General features: G+C 37.7%; 1 protein-coding gene across 1 annotated transcript; it reads left to right on the top strand.

Annotated features, from left to right (window-relative positions):
• Nucleotides 1-319: 319 nt before the first annotated feature.
• Nucleotides 320-19,204, top strand: CTSS (cathepsin S). Its single transcript, XM_074188751.1, has 8 exons — nucleotides 320-441; nucleotides 4,931-5,057; nucleotides 6,734-6,856; nucleotides 11,507-11,656; nucleotides 13,681-13,908; nucleotides 16,081-16,246; nucleotides 17,481-17,583; nucleotides 17,926-19,204. The coding sequence occupies exons 2-8, from the start codon at nucleotides 4,932-4,934 to the stop codon at nucleotides 18,023-18,025; spliced, it is 996 nt and encodes a 331-aa protein (XP_074044852.1). The 5' UTR covers nucleotides 320-441; nucleotide 4,931; the 3' UTR covers nucleotides 18,026-19,204.
• The last annotated feature ends 3,291 nt before the right edge of the window (nucleotides 19,205-22,495 follow it).

Below are 22,495 nucleotides of genomic sequence, written 5' to 3'. Positions count from 1 at the left end.
CACTTGACCCCAATTGCCTCCAAAAAAGAAAACTTTTTTGCACCACTTGCTCCAGAGACAAGCTCCATATTTTGGGGGAGGAAGGATTCAAGAACAGACTCATTTGGCTGCTCTTTTGGGTGCTTTTTTATCGGCCTCAAGTGGTCTGGTCTGTTACTGGAGGGTGAGGCAGTGGGAAGGGGATGAACATGTTCATCAATTAGTCCACAGTTATAAAAAACAAACAAACAAACAAATCAAAAAACCCAAGAAGAAGTAGGAGGTTTCTGACCAAAGGAATCATGAAATGAAAGTGAAATCATTTTGCTTCCTCTTTATGAAGGCTCATGTGACAAGTTCTAATGTATTTAAAAGTGATCTCTTGTTGCTCTGAAATCTCTGATATTAATTAGTTCAGATATCCCAGGATTCCTTCAGGAGTTCACCTGCTGATATCTGGAGGTAGGTATTTACTTTTCTTTTCCCTTGTTTGGCTATTTAACTATAAATACTCGATTTACATTTTTATCTTCTTCTCTTTGTCAGATTTTGAGCATGTAGTTTGAGGAAGTAAACTAAAAAATTTTGTGGTCCATCTTGTTTTTTTTTTTCATTCTAAAAGGATTAAACTTTTTAAACAGTTTATATCTAGCCTGTATGTCAAGGACATAGAAAAATCATTTTGTGTTATAAACCAAAGTCAGGAATGGATAAACTTCTTGGGTCTTTGGACTGCAAAGAAGTTAGAAAAGAAAAATAAATTGGGAAATATAACTCAGTTACAAATTATTTTATTAAACTCCTGGATAGGGGTGGCTAGGTGGCGTAGTGGATAAAACACTGGCCCTGGAGTCAGGAGTACCTGGGTTCAAATCCAGTCTCAGACACTTAATAATTACCTAGCTGTGTGGCCTTGGGCAAGCCACTTAACCCCGTTTGCCTTGCAAAAAAAGAAAAACCTAAAAAAACCTCCTGGATATTTAAGGCTTTATAAACTTTTGCATCAATTTTTATGGGGAAAAATATTTTAGTCCAACATGATATGCTATTTTGAAATTTTAAAAAATGCTGAAAGAATTTGGATTATGATGACTCAAATAATAATAACAATAATAATAATAGCTAGCGCTTATATAACAGTATAAGGTGTTCAAAGTATTTTACATCTTATCTCATTTGATCATCATAACATCCTTAAGAGAAAGGTGTTCCATTTTAAGGAGGAGAAAACTGAAGTTGGCAGAGGTTGTATGACATGCTGAAGTTTACATAGCTAAGAAGGTATCTGAGGCAGCATTGAATTTAGGTCTTCCTGACTCCATGTCTAGCACCTTCTCCTGCCACTAGAAAAATGGAAGGAAGGAAGGAAGGAAGGAAGGAAGGAAGGAAGGAAGGAAGGAAGGAAGGAAGGAAGGAAGGAAGGAAGGAAAGAAATTAAAACAAGACAGAGAAACAGAGACAGAGAGAGACAGAGAGAATGCGACAGAAAAAGAGAAGAAAAGATGACCCAACTGGGAGAGACTGCGACAGAGAAAGAGAAGAAAAGGTGACCCATGTGGGAGGGAGGAAGCAACATGGAGAGTTTCTTTAACCACCTGTACAAGTAATGGGTATTATGAAAAAATAGCACATGAGAGCTTCCCCTTTCCTATTCAGAAGCTTCAGAGATTTGTCTTTCCTTTACAAAATCAAAATTTGTAAAGCATGTGAATTCCTCTGAAACAGGGGAGTGGGAGAGAAGTTTCTCTGATTAAATTTTATTAAAAATCTTGGAAATTCCCGGGGTTTTTTTTTTATTTATTTTATAAGATGTGAGTTTAGGTCATCAGGGATTAGGAAATCTTAGTAAATCTTTGCTTTATAAGTGCTGATTAGGGATGGAAGTGGTATTTACAGAATCTCTGAAGAATTGAAAACAGAAACTCATCATTGTTAGCCTTCCCTCAAGCCTCAACTTCCATCTAAATAGATGAAATGCCATTCAGTGTTACCTTCACTATATCCCTCTATTGCTAGAGAAAGCAATATGACTGAGGATCATTTTTCTCCCTCTTCCTTGAAGGATTGGGTACAACTGACTCCTTCAGACTTCACATCTCTTTCCACTGGAATTGGCTCAGGGGCTGGTGAACTAGAGGTCCCCTCTCTATTTCCTTCCCCTCTTTTCCTTATAGAACTGAGAAAATCAAAAGGCACTTTTGCTGGGAGATAAGGAATTAAGTTCATGAGGTTTTAAGTTTAGGCCATATACATATTGATTCCTTTTCCTACAAACTTAGAAAGCTTAAAAATACAGATTAATAAAAACTCTGACCAGACTCCAGGGTAAGCAGTCTTTTGAAATAAGTTTTCCAGAAGCTTTGTTCTGTGGGTCAGTTATCCATCTATTTTCCCTATTAGTTATACTCTCCATGCCAAAGATACTAACTGGATATATAATTAAATTCCCTTTAGCTTGAAAATTTACATTAAAAGTAAAAAAAAAAAACTAGGAAGAAAATTTAAAAGAACAGAGAAACACTTAGTAATAAACAATACCTCCTATTGCAACACTACACCTTCTTGGAATAGGTATAATTTAGTTACTCCTTGATGTATTTCTTTATAAACCAAACAATGAGCCAGAGAAAGGAAAAAGCTCAAACTGCTTCAAGACTTAAATTTGGGGCAGCTAGGTGGCACAGTGGATAGAGCCCCAGCCCTGGAGTCAGCAGTACCTAAATTCAAATCTAGCCTCAGACACTTAATAATTACCTAGCTGTGTGGCTTTGGGTAAGCCACTTAACCCCATTGCCTTGCAAAAAAAAAAAAATTAGAAAAATTTTTTAAAAGACTTTAATTCAGGGACGGCTAGAGGGCACAGTGGATAAAGCACCAGCCCTGGAGTCAGGAGTACCTGGGTTCAAATCCGATCTCAGACACTTAATAATTACTTAGCTGTGTGGCCTTAGGCAAGCCACTTAAGCCTATTTGCCTTGCAAAAACCTAAAAAAAAAAAAGACTTTAATTCAATTCTCCTGAAAAGCACCTTCCATCTACTGCTGCTCCTCCCAGCAGATACTGCTGGGACTATCCCAGATTCTCCTTTTGTGTCTCTATTAGACCAATTAAAAACTTCTGCAACAGCAAGAAAAAGCAGCAACAAAAACCTCTATATAAATTTATTATTCATGTGAGGTTATATATTCCAGTATTCCCTTTTACAGGGATAAGGTGACCTTGGTGGGTGGGCTACAAACTGACTAAAGCCAATCAGGTGGACTCACTGAGTTTGGCACTGATATGTTAACCCAGGGATGCATGGCTACCAGGATGTTTTAAGAAGGGGTGAACTGATCCAGATCAGAAAGATGAAGTAGGTAAAATTTCTGGACCAATTAGAATTGGAAGCAAGTCTTTGAGTGTCTGTCACACTTCTAGCCTGGTTTAGCTATGGAGACTAAGTCTCAGATAAATAAGTAGACTTTTTTTTTTTTATTTTTATACAGAGCTTTAATGTTTGTAAAGCACCTGACATGTTGCTTCATTTGATTCCCCCAAACCTCATGTGAAGGCTTATACTTTTTGTTTCCTCCTCAAGACATGGTCTCTCTCTCATCACACTCCACCTGGATCAATGCACAACATGGAAACAATGCAAAGACTGGCAAATTGCCCTCCGGGGGTGGGGTGGGGAGAGGGAAGCAAGATTGGGGGGAAAAACTGCAAAACTCAAAATAAATGAAATCTTTTTGTTTAATTAAAGATTTTATTTGAGTTTTACAATTTTCCCCCCAATCCCACTTCCCTCCCCCACCCCCCCACAGAAAGCAATCTGTCAGTCCCTACCTTGTTTCCATGTTGCACATTGATCCACACTGAGTGTGATGAGAAATCACATCCTCAAGGATGAAACAGAAAGTAAATAAACAGATTTTAATTGCTAATTTGATTTTATATCACTAGATTTGCTCCTGTGTTCTTCTCTCTACCCTTTCCCACAGTCATCCTTTATAACAAAGTTTTTTATTTTTATTTTTGAAGAGAAAAAAAATCAGCAAAAACAATGGATTCATCAAAAAATATTGTCATATCCTTGACTTGGATATCTTTAAAGGAATGAAAGGAAATATCTTCTCATATCTCTTCTTTGGGGCACATTTACTTTTATAATTGCATAACATTCATTTATTTTTGCACTGTAGCCATGCATATTACTTTCCCTTGCCTCTTATTTTTCTTTGATTCCATTCATATATCTTCCTATGCATCTCTGTATTCATCACACATATAATTTCTTATAGCACAGTAATACTGATTACATTCATGTGCCATTCCCCAATCTATACATATCGGCTTTTTTTTTCTAGTTCTTTAATATCACAAAAATGCTGCTATAAATATTTTTCACCAGTGGCCACTTTAAAGAACATATCTAATAATTTAATCTCAATGTTATAGGATATGGACATTTTTGCTACTTTATTTTTATTAATTCCAAATTGCTTCCAGAATGATTGAACCAGTTCACAGCACTACCAATAATGTATTAGTGTAGTCATTTCTAAATTTCAATCCATGCCATCATTGGCTATTCCTATCTCTACTCAATTTTGCTTGTTTTCTAGATATAAGGTAAAGTCATAGGACTGTTTTGATGTGCATTTTTCTAATTAATGATCAATATCCTTAGGTATCCTTTAATATGCTTAATAGTTTGCAATCTTTCTTTTGATGACTATTTATGTTCTTTGACAATTTTCTTACTGGGGATGTTTTTTGGGTTTCATTTATTTCCATTACTTGTCTATATATCTTGGATATCAAATCCTTACCAGAGATATTTGATACAGAAGTCTTCCTTCCCCCTCTCACACTGTTGACTGCTTTCCTTCTTATTTTATCTGTGTTCAACTTGTTTGTGCAAAAGCTTTTTGATTTTTTGTTATCAAAATTACTTTTTCCTTTCTAGAATGATGCTAGTCATCTGGATGTTTCTGGCCTGTGCATCCACAGCCACACACCTCCATCATGATCCAACACTCGACAATCACTGGGAGTTATGGAAGAAAACTTATGGCAAGCAATATGAGAAACAGGTAGAAGAAATGACAGCTGAACAACAGCTGTTAGATATACTGTGATCTTATACCATCCCAATTTCTTAGGGGCAGGTAGTCAGGTGGCTGGACATGGAGTCAGGAAGGTCTGAGGAGGGGGGGAGGGAGGGGGGAGGGGGAGTAGGGGGAGAAGAAGAAGGAAGAAGGAAGGGGAGAAGGAGGAGGAGAGGGAGGATGAGGAAGAGGAGGAAGAGAAGGAGGAGAAGAAGAAGGAGAAGAAGGAGGAGAAGAAAGAGAAGGAGAAGGAGGAGGAGGAGGGGGAGGGGAAGGAGGAGGAAGAGGAGAAGGAGGAGGAGGAGAAGAAGAAGAAGAAGAAGAAGAAGAAGGAGGAGGAGGAGGAGAAGAAGAAGAAGAAGGTGGAGGAGGAGGAGGAGAAGAAAAGAAAGAAGAGAGTCAGGAAAACCAGAATGGGAGCATATCATGGAAGTCAAGAGAAAAAAGAATTTCAAGAAGGAAGTGGTGATCAAGAGACTTATATGCTGGAAATAGGTCAAGAAGAATGAAGACAGAAGAGGGACTTTTGGATTTGGCAAGAAGGAATTCCTCAGAAACCTTCAATAGAACAATTTCTGTATATTCTTAGCAACGAAGTCAAATTACCACTGGGTACTGAGGGAATAAAAATGGTGAGTAATTGAAAGGACCAAACAAAGTAGTTAGATTTTTTTGTTGTTTTTAAGGCAGAGAAAAGCCTGCTTGCTCTATTCTTGTATTTTCATCAAATGATATCCTCAATTTATTTACATAGTTATTAAAGATTTTGTATAGGTTGAATGTTACTGATATTTTCTATTGCCTTCTGGGTTAATAATATGGTCTGTGATTTTTTCCCCCCAAGTACTTAGTACATTTTCCTATTTTAGATATATTGAGAATCAGTCTCATAGTGTCTTCAGAGCAAACTTAATACAGTGTAAAACTGGTGCCCATTATTCCACTAGCCTTTTCTTTAGTACCATTTCAACGTCTTTATGTAGTGCATCAGTCATTGTGATGATAGAGTCTCAATATGGTGGTTTCATAGTCACTGATGGATAAAAATGTTTGTTTTAAAAATCTTTATAGCTCTTTTTCTTTTTTCTTTTTTATTCTGTTGTTGTCCTTTCAGTTTCTTCCTAACAAGTCAGGTTGTGTTGGTTTATTTAAGCTAAACTTTCTCTAAATATTTTTTTTCTCCATTACTTCTCATTGCTTTATGAGATAATAGGAGCATGGTGGAGGATTATAAGCAGTATTAAGAAATCCAGTTGTGTTTGTTTGTAAGTATTTTGATGATCTGAAGAGGCAGAAAAAAAATTTTTTATTTAAAAAAATAGAAAAATATAAATACTAAAGAACAGTTTCAAGGACACTTTTATCCAAGACTGTTATTATTAGATAATTATTAGGAGAGAATATTATATTATTTATTTATACATGTATATTGTTATCATAATCATCTTCATCAAATAAATTTTAAGATAAAAATTAAGGCATATTTAATAAATACTTTTGGAATGGAAGTTGTCTTTAGTTAATTACTTTAGGTATATTCTATTTGCATGGTCTCAGACACATTATATTTAAAAATGCTTCACTATATAATTCAACATACCTTTCTGTTTTTCCTTTGTAGCTTTTATCCAAAGTGTAAAATAATTATCTTTAAATTTTAGAATGAAGAAGTAGCACGGCGACTCATCTGGGAAAAGAATCTAAGATTTGTGATGCTGCATAATCTGGAACACTCAATGGGACTACATTCCTATGATCTAAGCATGAACCATCTGGGTGACATGGTGGGTTCACTACCTACAAGCCTGTGCTGTTGTTGTCTGCAGAAAATCTGATTTCTATTTGATAAAATAATCTGAAGGCAGCCAATAAAAAAAAAGATACTTTAAAAAGGAGAAAAGCCATATACACATGAAGCTAGCCAGGATACCCTTTCTTAGAACAGCTAACCCATTCATGCTTTCTTATTCTGTTCAGTTTTTTTCATATCTTCCCATTAGTTTCCATAATGAGATCTGCTGAAAACAGCATGGTTTTATTTTTATATTTTGATAATTGTGCAACTGCCATTGTAACATTCAGGTTATCTGTGAATTAATCCTCACTTTCGTTATATAACCAATCTTTTTTTATTTTCATTTTTTTGGTTTTTGCCGGGCAATGGGGTTAAGTGACTTGCCCAAGGCAATTATTAGGTGTTTGAGGCTGGATTTGAATTCAGGTACTCCTGACTCCAGGGCCAGTGTTCTATCTACTGCACCTCCTAGCTGCCCCCTACATGACCAATCTAACTCCTTTTCCAAACCTATGTGTCCTTGATGATATCATATAGGCAGCTAAGAAGCACAGTAGTTAAAATACTAGGCTTGGGAGTCAGGAAGAACTAAATCCCAATTCTGCCACATATACTTATTAGTTGTGTGACTCTAGGTGAATCATTTAACCTCTACCTACTTCAGGTTCCTCACTGTAACATGGGGGTAATCCTAATATCTATCTCAGAGGTTTGGATTCATAGATTCTTTTTTCCCCTTTTCTTTTAGTGAGGCAATTGGGGTTGAGTGACTTGCTCAGGTTCACACAGCTAGTAAGTGTCAAGTGTCTGAGACTGGATTTGAACTCAGGTCCTCCTGACTCATAGAGTCTTCTTAATTTCCATATTAATCCTACAATAATTTTATTTCATTTATGTAATTCCTGCATTTTCTCTTGCGTGAATTCTAGATAGGATTTTGGAATGTATTCATTCATAGCTTTAAAATTTAGCTCATTTTTAAAAGTAGTCAGCCATTCTGGAAAGCAATTTGGAAGCTATGCATACTTTTTGACATATATATGTATATATGCATATATCTATTAATATATACTTCCCCTGCCCTCTAAACAGATCAAAAATAGGAAAAAGGATTCATATATTAAAAATATTTAATAACTCTTTTTTTGCGGTAACCCAAATCTGGAAACTAAGGTAGTGTCCACATTTTTAGAAATGGTTAAACAGTTGTGGTATGTATATGAATGCATTGGAATATTATTATGCCATGAGAAATGATGAAAAGGATAATTCATAGGAAACTGGAAATACCCTGGTAACATGTGCACTCTGACTCTTCTCTCTCAGGGTGAAGCAGGCTACTTTTCCCCTTTCAGGCATTAGGACACCCTGAGATGACTCTTTTCTATATAGCCTTTGATTCAAGTCTACTGTGTTCTTCCTATTTGTTAAGGGCTGGTGCCAACTGCCCATCGACAACAGGCACTTTGAATCTTCCCTGGGCAAGTCCTACCACGTATCTTCACTAATGTGGTCCAACATACATAAATCGCTACCCTGTTGGGACCACTGCTAGATAGAGTTGACCCTAGGAGCAGGGCCCTATCCACTTTGCATCCTCAGTTCCATTTAATTACTTAATATTGAGTGGCTTTTACAAAAAGATATTTACTTTAAAGAGGGAGCTAGAATGAGCCCATAAGCATAAGCATAAGTACTTTGGGGCATACTCTCCCCTCCACCATCAGGCTCTGGAGTGGTCTCAAGATTTATTTCCATTCCTCCATAAAACAACCAGATTCTAGATGCAACACAATTGCTGAATGAATCTGTCCACTGGGCTAGGGTACCAGAGATGATTCCCAAAGATTATTACATTGATGCTGACTGGCTGCAACAACCAGCCTGGATCCTGGCTTCCAGATCCCAGTATCTCATTTCCCCAATCAAGCCAAAAACTCCCATGCCCTAAACCTAGGATGGCCTAGAATGGAAAAGAATGGCTCCTTTCTCAAGGGGTGCCAAGTATTCTTAGATGGGATAAAGGTCCCCGACAGTAGAGTTTTTTTTTCCTAGTTTTTGCAAGGCAATGGGATTAAGTGGCTTGCCCAAGGCCACACAGCTAGGTAATTATTAAGTATCTGAAGCTGGATTGAACTCAGGTACTCTTGACTCCAGGGCTGGTGCTCTATCCACTGCACTACCTACTCACCCCAACAGTAGAGTCTTTCACTAGATCCCATGACCAAAAGAATTCTCAAGGTCCCCCACCCCCATCAAAGGAAGCAAAGAGAAGCTGGTCTTTTTGAAGACACTGATAGTTCTGGTTTAGTCAATAGAAAAAAAAATCCCTTCCTATCCCTTGAAGGCATTTCCCTTAAATATAGTCAACAGTTCTATAAGAAATAATTCCTTCATGCCCTCCCCATGGATAAACTCCATCTGAGATACTTTGTCTCTTTCCCAGTCCCCCACGGAACCTCTGTGATCTGATGAAGAGTAGAGTGAGCAGAACTAAGAAAGTAATATACACAAAAACAACACAAAAAGAAAATATTTTTTGTTAAATCTTTAGAACTCTGAATAATGCAATGAAAAGTCACAAGTCCATGAATCATGTCACCCACTTCCTGTCAGAGAAATGATGAATTTATAATCCAAAATGAGGAAGAAATGTTTGGATATGGTTAATGTGGCAATCTGTTTTGCTAGATTATGTATACTTATTGGTAGGTTTTTAAAAATTGTCCCATTGGGAAGAGTGAGAGGAAAAGAACAACAAAAGTTTATAAAATATAAATTTAAAAAAGAAAATTATGTAAAAGAAAAAAAGAAAATTAATCACAAAACTTAATTTCCTTCAATAACGGGGACAGTTAGGTGGTTCAGTAGATTGAGCATTGGACTGAAATCAGGAAGATCTGAGTTCAAATTTAGCCTTAGATCTTTACCAGTTGTTTGACCCTGGGTAAATCACTTAACCTCAAATTGCCTCAGTCTCCTCAACTATAAAATAAGAATAATAACAGCATCTATCTGTTTATTGTGAGGATCAAATGAGATGATAAGTGCAATATGCTTATATTACACGTAATAGATGCTATATAAATGTTGGGTATTATTAGTTATCAGATGGCACATGAATATTATTTCTACAAATAATGTACGCTAGTTTAAACTCCAAGATTTTTAGCAAAACTGGCAAAAATTGCAATTTTCACCATTTTATGGTTCTCTTGTCCTTAACCTGGAGAAGCTCTGGGAAAACAGGTATGTGAATGTACATTTTGGTGGACCTATGTTCTGGTCTAGCTATTCTGGAAAGTACTTTAGAACTATGCTCAAAAATCTGCTAAACTAGACTTAGTCCTTTGATCCGGAGATATCAATTCTAAATCTATATCTCAAAGAAATGAAAGAAAGAGGACCTATATCTCAAAAATATTTATAGTATTTCTTTTTTGTAGTAACAAAAAATTGGAAACCAAGAGAGTAAGCTTTTAATAAGGAACAATTGAACAAGTTTTGATATATGAATATGATAGAAATACTATGGTACTATAAAAATGCTAAAGGAATGATTTTAGGAAAACAATGGAAGAATTGTATGAATTGATGCAAAGTAAAGTAAGCCTATATTATATTTATATAATAGCAATATTGTGAAGACAAAAACTCTGAAAGACTTGAGAACTCTTCAATACAATGACCAACCTCAATTCCTGAGGACTCTTGAAGAAACATGTTACTCATCCCCTAGATAGAAAGGTGTACAAATTGAGATGTATTTTATTTTGATTGACTATACATATTTGAAACAGGGGTTTGTGACCAGACTTTTGTTTTTCTTGCCCCCCCCCATTTTTTTGCTTTCTCAATGAATGGATAGAATAGGCAACAAAAAGAAGAGAATATAGTCTTGAAAATAAAATTATTTGGGGGGCAGCTAGGTGGCACAGTGGATAGAGCATTGGCCCTGGAGTCAGGAGTACCTGGGTTCAAATCCAGTCTCACACTTAATAATTTACCTAGCTGTGTGGCCTTGGGCAAGACACTTAACCCCATTTGCCTTGCAAAATCCTAAAATAAAATAAAATTATTTTAAAAATTATTCTCTTATTCAAAGAGAACCCATTTCACTTTGTAACAAAAAATGAAGTGGTTAAAAAAAGATGTGAGAAAGTGACTCCTAATTCATTCTAAACTTATAATTGATTTTGAACAAGCAAGATTGAGTGTGGTAGGTCAGCTAAGTGGCACACTGACCCTAGAGGGGGAGGAGCTGAGTTTAAATACAAATTCTGTCACTTGATGATATTTACTAGCTGTATCACCTTGGACAAGTCACAACCCCATTGACCCATAAAAACAAATGAACAAACAAAAAGATTGATTGTGCCAATATTGAAAATAACTATCCCTGGAGTTTATTGAGTATGAGGGTCACTTGGTCAAAGCTTTAGGGATCACTTTGGCAGCTGAATGGATGATATATTGGAGAGAGAATTGACTTGAGACAGGGGGACAAATTAGGAGGTTACTGTAACAGGCTGGGGATAGTTGGCTGTATGAGTGGAGAGAAGGGTTGTGAAGGTAGAAATGACTGGAATTCTGACAGGGTCAACAGAAATAGAATTAAAGAAAAACGTTTCTTTTGTAGACCCATGAAGAAATGGCTTCTTTGATGAGTTCTCTGAGAATTCCTAACCAATGGAACAGGAATGTTACTTACAGACTAAACTCCAATCAAAAGGTGCCAGATTCAGTGGACTGGAGAGACAAGGGATGTGTTACTGAAGTGAAATATCAGGTGTGTTTATGACTCCAAATTATTGTTGTTATGGCCCACATTGATATCCTTTTTTTCTAAAATTCCATAGCCTGTATCATCTGACAGATTATCTGGAGTAATTCTTCCTAAATAGATTGTGAATTCTTTTAGGGTAGAGTCCACATCTATGAGGGAAAACTAAAGCCTTCCTCATGGTATCCTGTTATCTCCCTCAACTCCCATCCATACTTGGCCTGAGTCAAATTGTAAGGAAGGGGAATGGTGTCTTCAAGAAGCTCTTACCAATCATTGGAACAAGTTCTTTCCCCTTCATTCAGTGTTCCTATGCTGCCCTCTTGCTGTTCTAGGCCTTCCCACAAGTCACCCTCCAAGTATCCTTATTGCTAAGAAAACCCAGGAAAGAGGAATTAACTATTTCACTTTTAGGGATGATGACAGTTGACAGTTTATGGTACAGCTTCTCTCAGTTTGGATGGGGGGGAGAGGATCAATGCCCTAATTTGGAAGAATTGGGAAAATGTCTCAGTTTTCAATGATAGGTCATATTTGGGGGGAGACTGGTGAGCAAAAAGTAGACATTTTAGCCCTCCTTTTTTTAGTTTATGTATTTTGGTTTTTTCTCAATTACATGTAGAGTTAGCTTTCAACCTTCTTTTTTGTAAAAAAATTTTCACTTTCTCCCCACCTCCTCCCCAAGATTAGCAAATGATCTGATAGAGATTATTATACCTGCACAATCATATTAAATATATTTCCACATTAGCCATGTTGTGAAAGAAGAATCAGGAAAAAAAGGGAAAAAACCATGAGAAAGACAAAAATTTTTTTTAATGAAAATAGTATGCTTTACTTCTCTGAGGTACCGCCTCACACCTCTCAGACTGGCCAATATGAGCAGAAAGGATAATGATCATTGTTGGAAGGGTTGTGGGAAATCTGGGACACTATTACACTGTTGGTGGAGCTGTGAACTCATCCAACCTTTCTGGAAAGAAACTTGGAACTATGCCCAAAGTACAACAAAAATGTGCATACCCTTTGATCCAGCAATACCACTACTGGGTCTATACCCTGAAGAGATGATGAAAAAGGGTAAAAACATCACTTGTATAAAAATATTCATAGCAGCCTTGTTTGTGGTGTCAAAGAATTAGAAATCAAGTAAATAACCTTTATTTGGAGAATGGCTTAGCAAACTATGGTGTATGTATGTCATGGAACACTATTGTTTTAGTAGAAACCAGGAGGGATGGGAATTCAGGGAAACTTGGAGGGATTTGCATGAAATGATGCTGAGTGAGATGAGCAGAACCAGAAAAACACTGTATACCCTAACAGCAACATGAAGGTGATGTTCAACCTTGATGGACTTTCTCATTTCATCAGGGCAACAATCAGGGACAATTTTGGGCTGTCTGCAATAGAGAGTACCCTCTGTATCCAGAGAAAGAACCATGGAGTTTGAACAAAGTTCAAGGACTATTCCCTTTAATTGAGAAAAAAACAGATATCTTATTGTCTGATCTTGTTATCTCTTATACTTTTTGTTTCTTCCTTAAGGATGTGATTTTTCTTTCATCACACTCAAGTTGGATCAATGTACAACATGGAAACAAAATAAAGACTGACAGATTGCTTTTGGGGGGGGGAAATAAGATTGGGAGAAAAATTGTGAAACTCAAAACTCAAATAAAATCTTTAAAAAGAAAAAAAAGAAACTAGTATGCTTTGGCATGCATTCAGATGCCACAGTTCTTTGTCTGGATGTATATGCTAGTACTCTTTTCAAATGAATACTGCAATAAGCACCTTCTACCCTACCTACTTGTAAGGTCAGTCAAACATATGATAAATACTCAATAGCTTTTTGATTTGAGTGGTTGGCTTGACTGACAGTCTGTTCAGAGTTCTGTCTTTTGCAGATCTACAGAGATGAGAGGGAGGGAAGGGGAAGAGAGAGGAGCGAGAGAGAGCACTCTTTGTGGAAGTCAAGTCCCTCTAAACTGAACTTCCTGAATCCCTTTTTCTTTGCTCTTTTCCAGGGCTCTTGTGGTTCTTGCTGGGCCTTCAGTGCTGTGGGGGCTCTGGAAGCACAAGTGAAGTTGAAAACAGGAAAGTTGGTGTCTCTCAGTGCCCAGAACTTGGTGGACTGTTCAACTGATAAATATCAAAATCACGGTTGCAACGGCGGCTTCATGACTCAGGCCTTCCAATACGTCATTGATAACAAAGGCATTGACTCAGATGCTTCCTATCCTTACAAAGCCACGGTAAGGTCGAAGAGTCTCTAGAAGTCCCAGGGCCTCAGTTTTTTCAATTGTAAAATGAGGTGGTTGGTCTTGATGGCATCTGAACTCCCTTCCAGGGTTCACTCTAAGAACCTAGAGTCCTTTGATCTTTCATTTTGAAATTTCTTCAATCTTTTTAATCTTATTTTACAGGTAGGATTCTATTTAATTTACCAGTAGCATATTTTTAAAATCAGTGATGATAATTTGATTTTTAAAATCTTGCCACTCTTCCATCTAACACTGTTTTTGAAATTTTTGCTTCCTGAAAGTTTCATGTAATACCTCCATCTCATTCTCAATAGTATTCCCTCTCACAAATGTATCTTATGTACTTATATAATATTAGACATAGAAGGGATGTTACTGATCATTTAATCCAACACCCTCATTTTACAGGTAAAGAAACTGAGGCCTAAAGATGTCAAATGACTTGACCAAGGTGATTCTAAATGGCAAAGTTGGGGCCTGCTCCCAAACCTTCAAAGTCTAAGGGTTTTCCCACCCTCTTCCTGCTGAAAACAGCCAACTAATCAAATTTTATTGAAACTTTGATCTCTGATTATTCAAGACATGGAACAATATCATAAAAAGATTAGTTAAAGAAGCTGGGGAGTGATTAAGAGAAAGCTTAGGGGAGACATGATTGTTATAACTAAATACCTGAAGGCTTGTCATTTGAAAGAGGGGATTACATTTGTTCTGCTTGGTCCCTTGGGACAGAAACAAAGGCAACGAGGGGGAGACCAGAGATGTTGCTTACTGTAAGAAAAATTTCCAAAAAATAATACCAGCTAGAATTTTTTTAGTGCTTCATAAATATTTCATTTTAGCCTCATAATAACTCTGGGAGGTGTGTGTTTTACATATAATGAAACTTTATTTTACACATAATGAAGCCGAAGTAGACAGAAGTTATATGTCTAGGGTCATGTGACTATTAAGTGTCTTAAGCTGGATATGAACTCAAGTCTTTCTGACTCCAAGTATAATATTCCATCCAGCCTGCTCTAACAATTCATAGTCCAACAGAAAAATTTTCAATGGGGACTAGAAGACACTCATTTCTTTAGAGAAGATTCCTGTTTAAGTATTGGGCTCAATGATTTCTAGGGTCCTTTCCAGTTCTGAGATGCTCCAGCTTCTCTACCAAAGCCAGGAATCAAGTCTGCTGTATCTAAGGGTCAGTCTCATAGCAACTTTTAAAGCAATATTAGAATCTCTACAATTTAAAGCTATGTGCTATGAGTGTGGCTAGATTATATTACTTTATTTCCAGGATTGTAAATCCTTTCCCTGTGCTGAAGCAGTCGGTTACCAAAGCTTAGATTAGATTTCCATTTCTACCAAAGGGAATGTGGGAGGCCCAGGAATGGCAAAGCAGTGATAACAGGGTGAAGATGAAGATGTTATAAATGGTAGTCAGGTGGGGTCCCAATCACTTCTTTCTTCCTGGGCAATTCCTCCTCAGGACCCCAGCTTCAACTCTCCAGTTTCCCACTGAACAGACTCACTGTTCAACTGACTGGTTGTTTTTTAATAGCAGTCCAAGAACTGTGAGCTGATCTCTGCCAGGTGTTTCCTGTCCAATACCTACCATCTTCCTTTTATCCAGTGTTTACTTTCATTCCCAAGTATTATAGTTTTGAATATGGAAGGGCAGCTAGGTGGTGCAGGGGATAGAGCTCCAGTTCTGGAGTCAGGAGGACTTGAGTTCAAATGTGACCTCAGATACTTGACTCTTACTAGAATGTGTGATCTTGGGCAGGCCACTTGTCCCTGATTGCCTCCCATCCAGTCATCCTGATTCATGTTTGACCACTGGACCCAGAAAGCTCTGGAGGAGAAAGTGAGGCTGGTAGCCTGGCATAGCCCCCATAACTCAAATCCAATTCACTTGCTCATCATGGCATCACTTCCCTGATGCCATGGTCTTCTGTGAGAATGAAGGATCATCATTAGCATTATAGTCTTGTCAAATTGATTAGAAGCTTATCTGCACATTATTTTTGAAGACAAAGTTTACTCTGTTGATTAATTGGGGTGGGAGGTGGAACTCTAGGTTCTTTCATATATTTAGGATTTCAAAAAGGTGAAGGAGTTTCTGTAGGAGTTTGAAATGTGCTGAAGCTTTTGAGCCACATCTCTTTTCAGGACGGAAAATGCCAGTACAACCCAGCTAACCGAGCTGCTACATGTTCAAGGTACATAGAGCTTCCCTATGGAAGTGAACCTGCTCTGATGGAAACCGTGGCCAACAAGGGACCTGTGTCTGTCGGAGTAGATGCAACTCGCCCTTCCTTCTTCCTTTATAAAAGTGGTAAACTCTCTGAATCTCCATCCCTCCTTTTTCAATATCCCTGCTTCATAATACATAGGAACACTGTCCCTCACCCCTAAATGTGGAGGTGTGTACAGTGACATCATGACACCATGACAGATCTCTCTACTGATCTTGTGGTGAGAGCAAAGGGATCTGGAAAAACTTTTTTAAAGAAAAAAAATTTCTGACCCTATAAGCCCAGTTGAAGCTAGAATATGTATGTCTTCATATGTGAAAAAACAAACATATTTACAAAGCAACATCTTAACAAATACAAATCAACTCTAGAACCTGCTGAATAACGACATCTCCAACTCACACTTTGCTCTGTGAGATTTGGGACAGTGCCCTTTCAGACAGGCAGTGCAGGTTTGAAAATCCTTATTTTGCAGATGAGAAAATAGAGGCTCAGTGTGGTTTTGTTTGTTAGACTGAACATCTAGTCAAGATAATAAGCATTTGTAGGATGCTTAATCCAGGTTGGAAATACACATCCCAGCAAAATCAAAGACAACCTCCACCCTCACGGAGGTGATATTCTCTGGTGAAGGTAAGACATAAAAGGGGAGCAGGAAACTGAGGGAGAAGGTACCTTCTCAGAGGCACAAAGATGAAAGTGTGTTCCTTTCTTTAGTTTATCTTCTCTTCAGCTGTCAAAGGAATAATCATAAACAATCCCCTGCTTCATAAACTGCAGTGCTTCCAGTTACCCAGAAATAAATACAAATTATTCTGATTGGCATTTAAAATCCTTTATCATCTGACTAACATATCTTTCTAGCCTTAAATGAGTCTCTTCCCTCAATGAAATCCTAAATTGCATCCCTGTCTTTTGTAATGTGCCATGTCATTTTCCCTCATGGAACATACACTCCCAGAGGGTAGGTATTGTTTTACTTTTGTATTTCTAGTTTCCAATATTTAGCAAAGAGCCAAGCCAGTGTTTATTGATTGGATGGTTGAATGGCTTTGAATTAATTTTTTCACCTATGGCAACACTTGATTATGGGTATTGCTAAGGAGTGATTAGTATAGAGTAGGGTTAATGGAGAAGGACTCTGGAGAAAGTGTGGTTGGATGGATTTTCAAGTTTTTCTGATTGGGCCTTTAAAGCACTGGGATGACTGAAGCTGACATTGTCTCCACTGATGATGTTTTAGTGGACCTTGCAGAGCTATCCAAAGATGCCCATTTCTGTCCAGATCACAAACAATCCATTCCTTATTCCCAGGTGTCTACTATGATCCATCCTGCACTCAAAAAGTGAATCATGGTGTCCTGGTGGTTGGCTATGGGAACCTGGATGGAAAGGACTACTGGCTTGTTAAAAACAGGTAAATACACAAGCAGATTTTTGTTTATGCCTCATATAGTCATGCATCATGGAACAATTTTGGTAAATTCTTTCAGATGATGATGATGATGATTATAAGATTCCATGATGAAAAGACATGTTAAATGTTAAATGCCTGCATGATATCTATATAGGACTATGGCAAATATACTCCATAATAAACACAGTATTCTTACAAAATGCATATAAAGTTCTTTTCAGTCTTTTACTGCTATGTTTTCACTAAGCTAAAAAATAAGAGAAAAATCTAAGGAAAAAAATCTTATAGTGCTGTTCACTTAATTCTGTTTACTCACAATTTTTGTTTCTTTTTTTTTTAAAGCTGGGGCCTCAGTTTTGGTGACAAAGGATATATTCGGATAGCAAGAAATAGAGGAAATCATTGTGGGATAGCTAATTTTCCTTCTTACCCAGAAATCTAGAAGATCTCTTCATTTTATGCTTAATCAGTTGAGAAAGATGGATGGTACTATGTAATGAGTTTAATTTTACTCTACTTCTACTAACCAGGAAATGTATGTTGAATAGACTAAATATAGTAAAAACTTCATTAATTTAGTTTCCATCAATTCATAATTCTACCATGGTTGAGTTTCCATCAATTCATAATTCTACCATGGTTGAGTTGAATTGTAATCTCTGCATGTTTATGGAAAAAGAGGCTTGCTAAACAATAGTTTTTACAATTACAGAAAAGAATGCTTGACTACTTTTAAAAATTGTTCTAATTTAATCTTTAATTTCCCATTTTGATAGTATAATTTTGTAAACTGCTTTAAAACTTTTTATAATTATTTAAGAATAAACCTGGGGAGGAGGCAGCTAGGTGGCACATTGGATAGAGCACCAGTCCTGGAATCAGGAGGTCTTGAGTTCAAATGTGACCTCAGACACTTAATGATTACCTAGCTGTATGACCTTAAGCAAGTCACTTAATCCCATTGCCTTAAAAAAATGTTAAAAAAGAATAAATCCTAAGTAACTTAGGATTTATGTATTTCTCAATGTCGATTATTATCACATAACATTAATTTCTTATTCTCAGTACTTAGACAATAAATCACAGTGCACTGTGAACATCTTAAACTCCTTGAGGGCAAGGATCTTATGTTTTTCATGTTTGTGTTCCCTTTCAAAGCCCAACACAATATCTTTCACACAGATACATGGTATTTCCTGAATGAATGTTGAAACAAAAAAATTGAAAACAAAATATTTAAGAACTTTAAAGGTCTTGTTAATATGTCAACTATTAATGTGTAATCGTAGTTTATACATTATTCTTATCTCATCATAAAAGTTTAATCTAGCCAGGTACTTGGGCAATGCTTTGGAATCCAATTCAAATTACTGCATAGATAAGAAAAGCTGCCTTTCCTTAAAACATATTACAATTCAAACTTTTCACTAATTAGGACTGATTTTCCTACAACCATACTAGATTATTGAGAATCTGTGCATAATTTAAATGGCAGATTTCACAGGTCCCTTAGCATGGGCAGCGTCGTTGAGAAATAGTTTGCTGGGGGAACTGTAAATTTACAGAATCTTTTTGGAGAGCAATTTGACAATACACATCTGCAATAAAGTCATAAAAATCATTACACTTTTTGAGTCAATAATTTCATTGTTAGGAATGTATTCTGAAAAGTGTTATCAAAAACAAAGAGTTTTCTTTTATAAGACTTTCATAGCATTGTTTGAGGATTTCAATAAGCAGAAGGCAAACAAGAGTCCAGCAATAGGGGAACAGTTAAATAAATTGTGTCATATTAATAGAATGGAATGGCTGGGACCTGTAATTTCAGGGGTGCCGGAAATTCTCTATAGAACTGCAGATGGCAACTGTTCTGCCAGTTAATAGTTTTAGAGAGTTGGTTAAATGATGTCCCCAGGAGCTCACAGATAATATGTATAAGAGCTGAGAATGAATGACCCAGGTACACCACAGCCTCTCTGGGATGCCATGGGTAAGGGTCTGACAGCTCTGTAAAGAGAAGTACTCGCAGTCACAGCAATGCCCCCTTCACATCAGCACTAAGAGACAGAAAGGCAGGGAAGTCAAGACAGGCGAATCTGTGAGTGAACACAGAGCTGGTGCTTCTTGTGTCTCTTGAGAGTGTGACTGGAAGAGCAGCTCAACTGGAGATGCCCAAGGCCTGAGCACCAACCAACTCCTGTTCCAGAGCCACCGGCCTTCCCTGGACATCTGTGAAATCTCAGTCCCTCCAGACTCTTCACTTCAGTGAAAATAAAAGCAACAAATCAGCTTCTAAAGTTTTGAATTTCAGTCCCCCTCCCCCAAGTCCAGCCCTTTTCCTGAGAATTTCCTAGGTATGCCCTTCTCCAGGATACTGTTTTCTAAGTCTTATAAAAGGTGAAGAGGAGAAAATCATCTCCCCTCCATCCTGTCCCCATAGAAACTGTTCTTCCCTCTTAGCCTGCTACCCTGGGGAATGCAGTTGGGAGCAGCCCTAAGACCTTCAATGTGTTTCTTCAGCATTCCTATCAATCAAGCTGCTAGAGCATAGGTATCACAGTCCCAGACTCCTGAGAGTCAGAGAATCCCCAGAGGTAGAGTTGACGTGTTTGTTCTTCGTTCATGAAGGTCACAATATCAGGGAGGTGACGCTACAACGTGCATGTGAACTGGATTTGAGAAGGGGAGGCTGTGCAGCTACCAATGTCACTTTCTCTTTTGGAGCCATCTGGGTCCAGTGACCAGGGCGACTGGATGGCCCTGGATGCCTTGGGAGAACTTGGCCTTTTAAAGCTAGATATTTCCCAGGTTACAGTTTTGACTGAGGCAGTGCCCATTCACTATTTAAGGCTAGGTAAGAGAGAGAGAGATGAGGCAAGGAGGCCAAGAATGACTATTTTTATGTAGTTAAAAAAAATTAAACTGGGAGGGCAATACTCTCAGGATTTCTCACTGAGTAAGGCAGATAAAGAAATGAATCAAAGAATAGCTTCTTTTGCTTTACATTTACTTAAAACCACATTATCACAGTGCTTTTGGAACATCCTGTATTGCTACAGCTATGAGCTAGTGTGATAGATAAATAATACCTTTTAGAAACTGAATATGCAATGATGAATTAGAATAAAGTAATGAGCATAGTGAAGTACAGTTAATTAGAGATAGTTTCTTAGAAAAAATTAAATATAATTTGATGAAGGTTTTGGGTAAGCTATCTTATACAAAGGAAAAGATGATGAGCAAAGGTCTAGGCAGGGCAAGTCACTTCTTTCTGGTTTTGTTCTAATTTTATGCAATGAAAATAGTCAGGGGAGGCCCCTTGCCCCCATCTACAATAAAAATAAATGCCCTGGCCTCTTCCAAATTATACATGTGAACTGACTGGGACACAGATGAATTTTCTCCCTGCTAAATAGGGTTGGAGATACTAGATAACTTGACAGGGTTGGAGAATCAATTGGTAAGTGAAGCCTAAAGAGCTTCAATTTGACGGATACTACTATAGATTCAATTGGGCAGCTAGGGGATACAGGGGATAGAGCTCTGGGCCTGGCATCAGGAAGACTCATCTTCCTGAGTTCAAATCAGTTCCTCAGACACTAACCGTAGAACCCTGGGCAAGTCACTTAACCATGGTTGCCTCAGTTTCCTTATCTGTAAAATGAACTGGAAAAGGAAATGGCAAATCACCCTCGTATCTGTCAAGAAGACTCAAAATTGGCTCAGAAAGCACTGAACATGATTGAAAACAACTGAACAACAACAAATCCATCCAATTACGTGATTAAAGCTGTATTTGAGAACAAATAGGCAGAGTCTCTAGTGGCAAGAGTATTAGACTTACAGTTAGGGAACTTAAGTTCAAGTTTGAACTCTCCTGCTAACTGTAGAATTGTGGAAAAGTCATAACTTCTCTGTGCCTCAGTTTCCTCAATGAATGAAAGAGTTGGACCAAATGACCTTTTAAGATCCCTTTGAGCTCTCAACCCCACACTGCCAGGATGCCAGCCCAGTCCTTAGAAGCTTGCCCAGAGTTCTTAGCTGATGAACTCCTCAGGCCCCCAGGGAACAGGATGCTATATTCTGTAAAGGGTCCTCAGGCTCCAACCCTGTGGTAAGACGTTATGATTAACGATGGAGCAGTAAAGAGGGTCTATTTAAAAGGCACTAGTTAGCCAGGGTGAACCCATGAGGTGGGCTTCTTCTTGCTGGTTTAAGGAAGGAGCAGCAGCTCCTGGGAAGGTGGAGCAGAAAGGAGGCTTGGAGAGGCATTGGAATTTCTGTCATTCAGAGCTGGCACCAAGTACAGAGTTCATGGCCTTGTTCTTGTTTTGTTCTCTGTTGCATCTATTCTCTGCTTCGTCTAAGTGAATGGGATTGAAGATGTCTACTTCCTTGCAAACCTCTAGAAGTCTCACTCAGCCAAATTAACATTTTTTAAAAGTGTCTACTATGTGCAGTCTCGGGGATACAAAAAAAGGCAAAAAAAAAAAGTTCCTGCTCTCAAGGGACTGACAGTCTAAAGGGGAAGAAACTGTGGAGTTTGACTGAAGACCAAACAATTAAGTAAAGCATATAAACAATTAAATAAAACAAGTTATATAAACGAAAAGTTGGGAAAGGTGCTTGAATTAAAGGGGATCAAGAAAGGCTCCTTGTAGAGGTGGGCTTTGTGTTAATATTTGAAGGAAACCCAGGAAACTAGAGGATGAAAATGAGAAGAGGACATTCCAGGCATGGGAACAGTCAGAAAAAGATGTGTGGAGTAGGGAGATGGTGGATCTTAAGGCAGAAGAATAAGGAGGCTGGTGTTGTCACTGGATTGCAGAGAATATGTGGGAGGGAGAGAGTAAGGTGTAAGAAGACTGCAAGAGTAGGAAGAATCCAGGTTGTTCATGAAGGGCTTTACATA

The sequence above is a fragment of the Macrotis lagotis genome, chromosome 5, assembly GCF_037893015.1.
Source record: "Macrotis lagotis isolate mMagLag1 chromosome 5, bilby.v1.9.chrom.fasta, whole genome shotgun sequence".
NCBI classification, from domain to species: Eukaryota; Metazoa; Chordata; class Mammalia; order Peramelemorphia; family Peramelidae; genus Macrotis; species Macrotis lagotis.
Note: the sequence above shows the minus strand (reverse complement) of the source record. Positions and strands in the feature narration are given on the sequence as shown.

Bases quoted from the DNA above. Each gene is read 5' to 3' on its own strand.
- CTSS (XM_074188751.1), top strand. From the start codon at position 4,932: ATGATGCTAGTCATCTGGATGTTTCTGGCCTGTGCATCCACAGCCACA. The intron at 6,857-11,506 runs GTGGGTTCACTA...TTTCTTTTGTAG, and splicing joins TGAACCATCTGGGTGACATG to ACCCATGAAGAAATGGCTTC. The intron at 17,584-17,925 runs GTAAATACACAA...TTTTTTTTAAAG, and splicing joins TACTGGCTTGTTAAAAACAG to CTGGGGCCTCAGTTTTGGTG.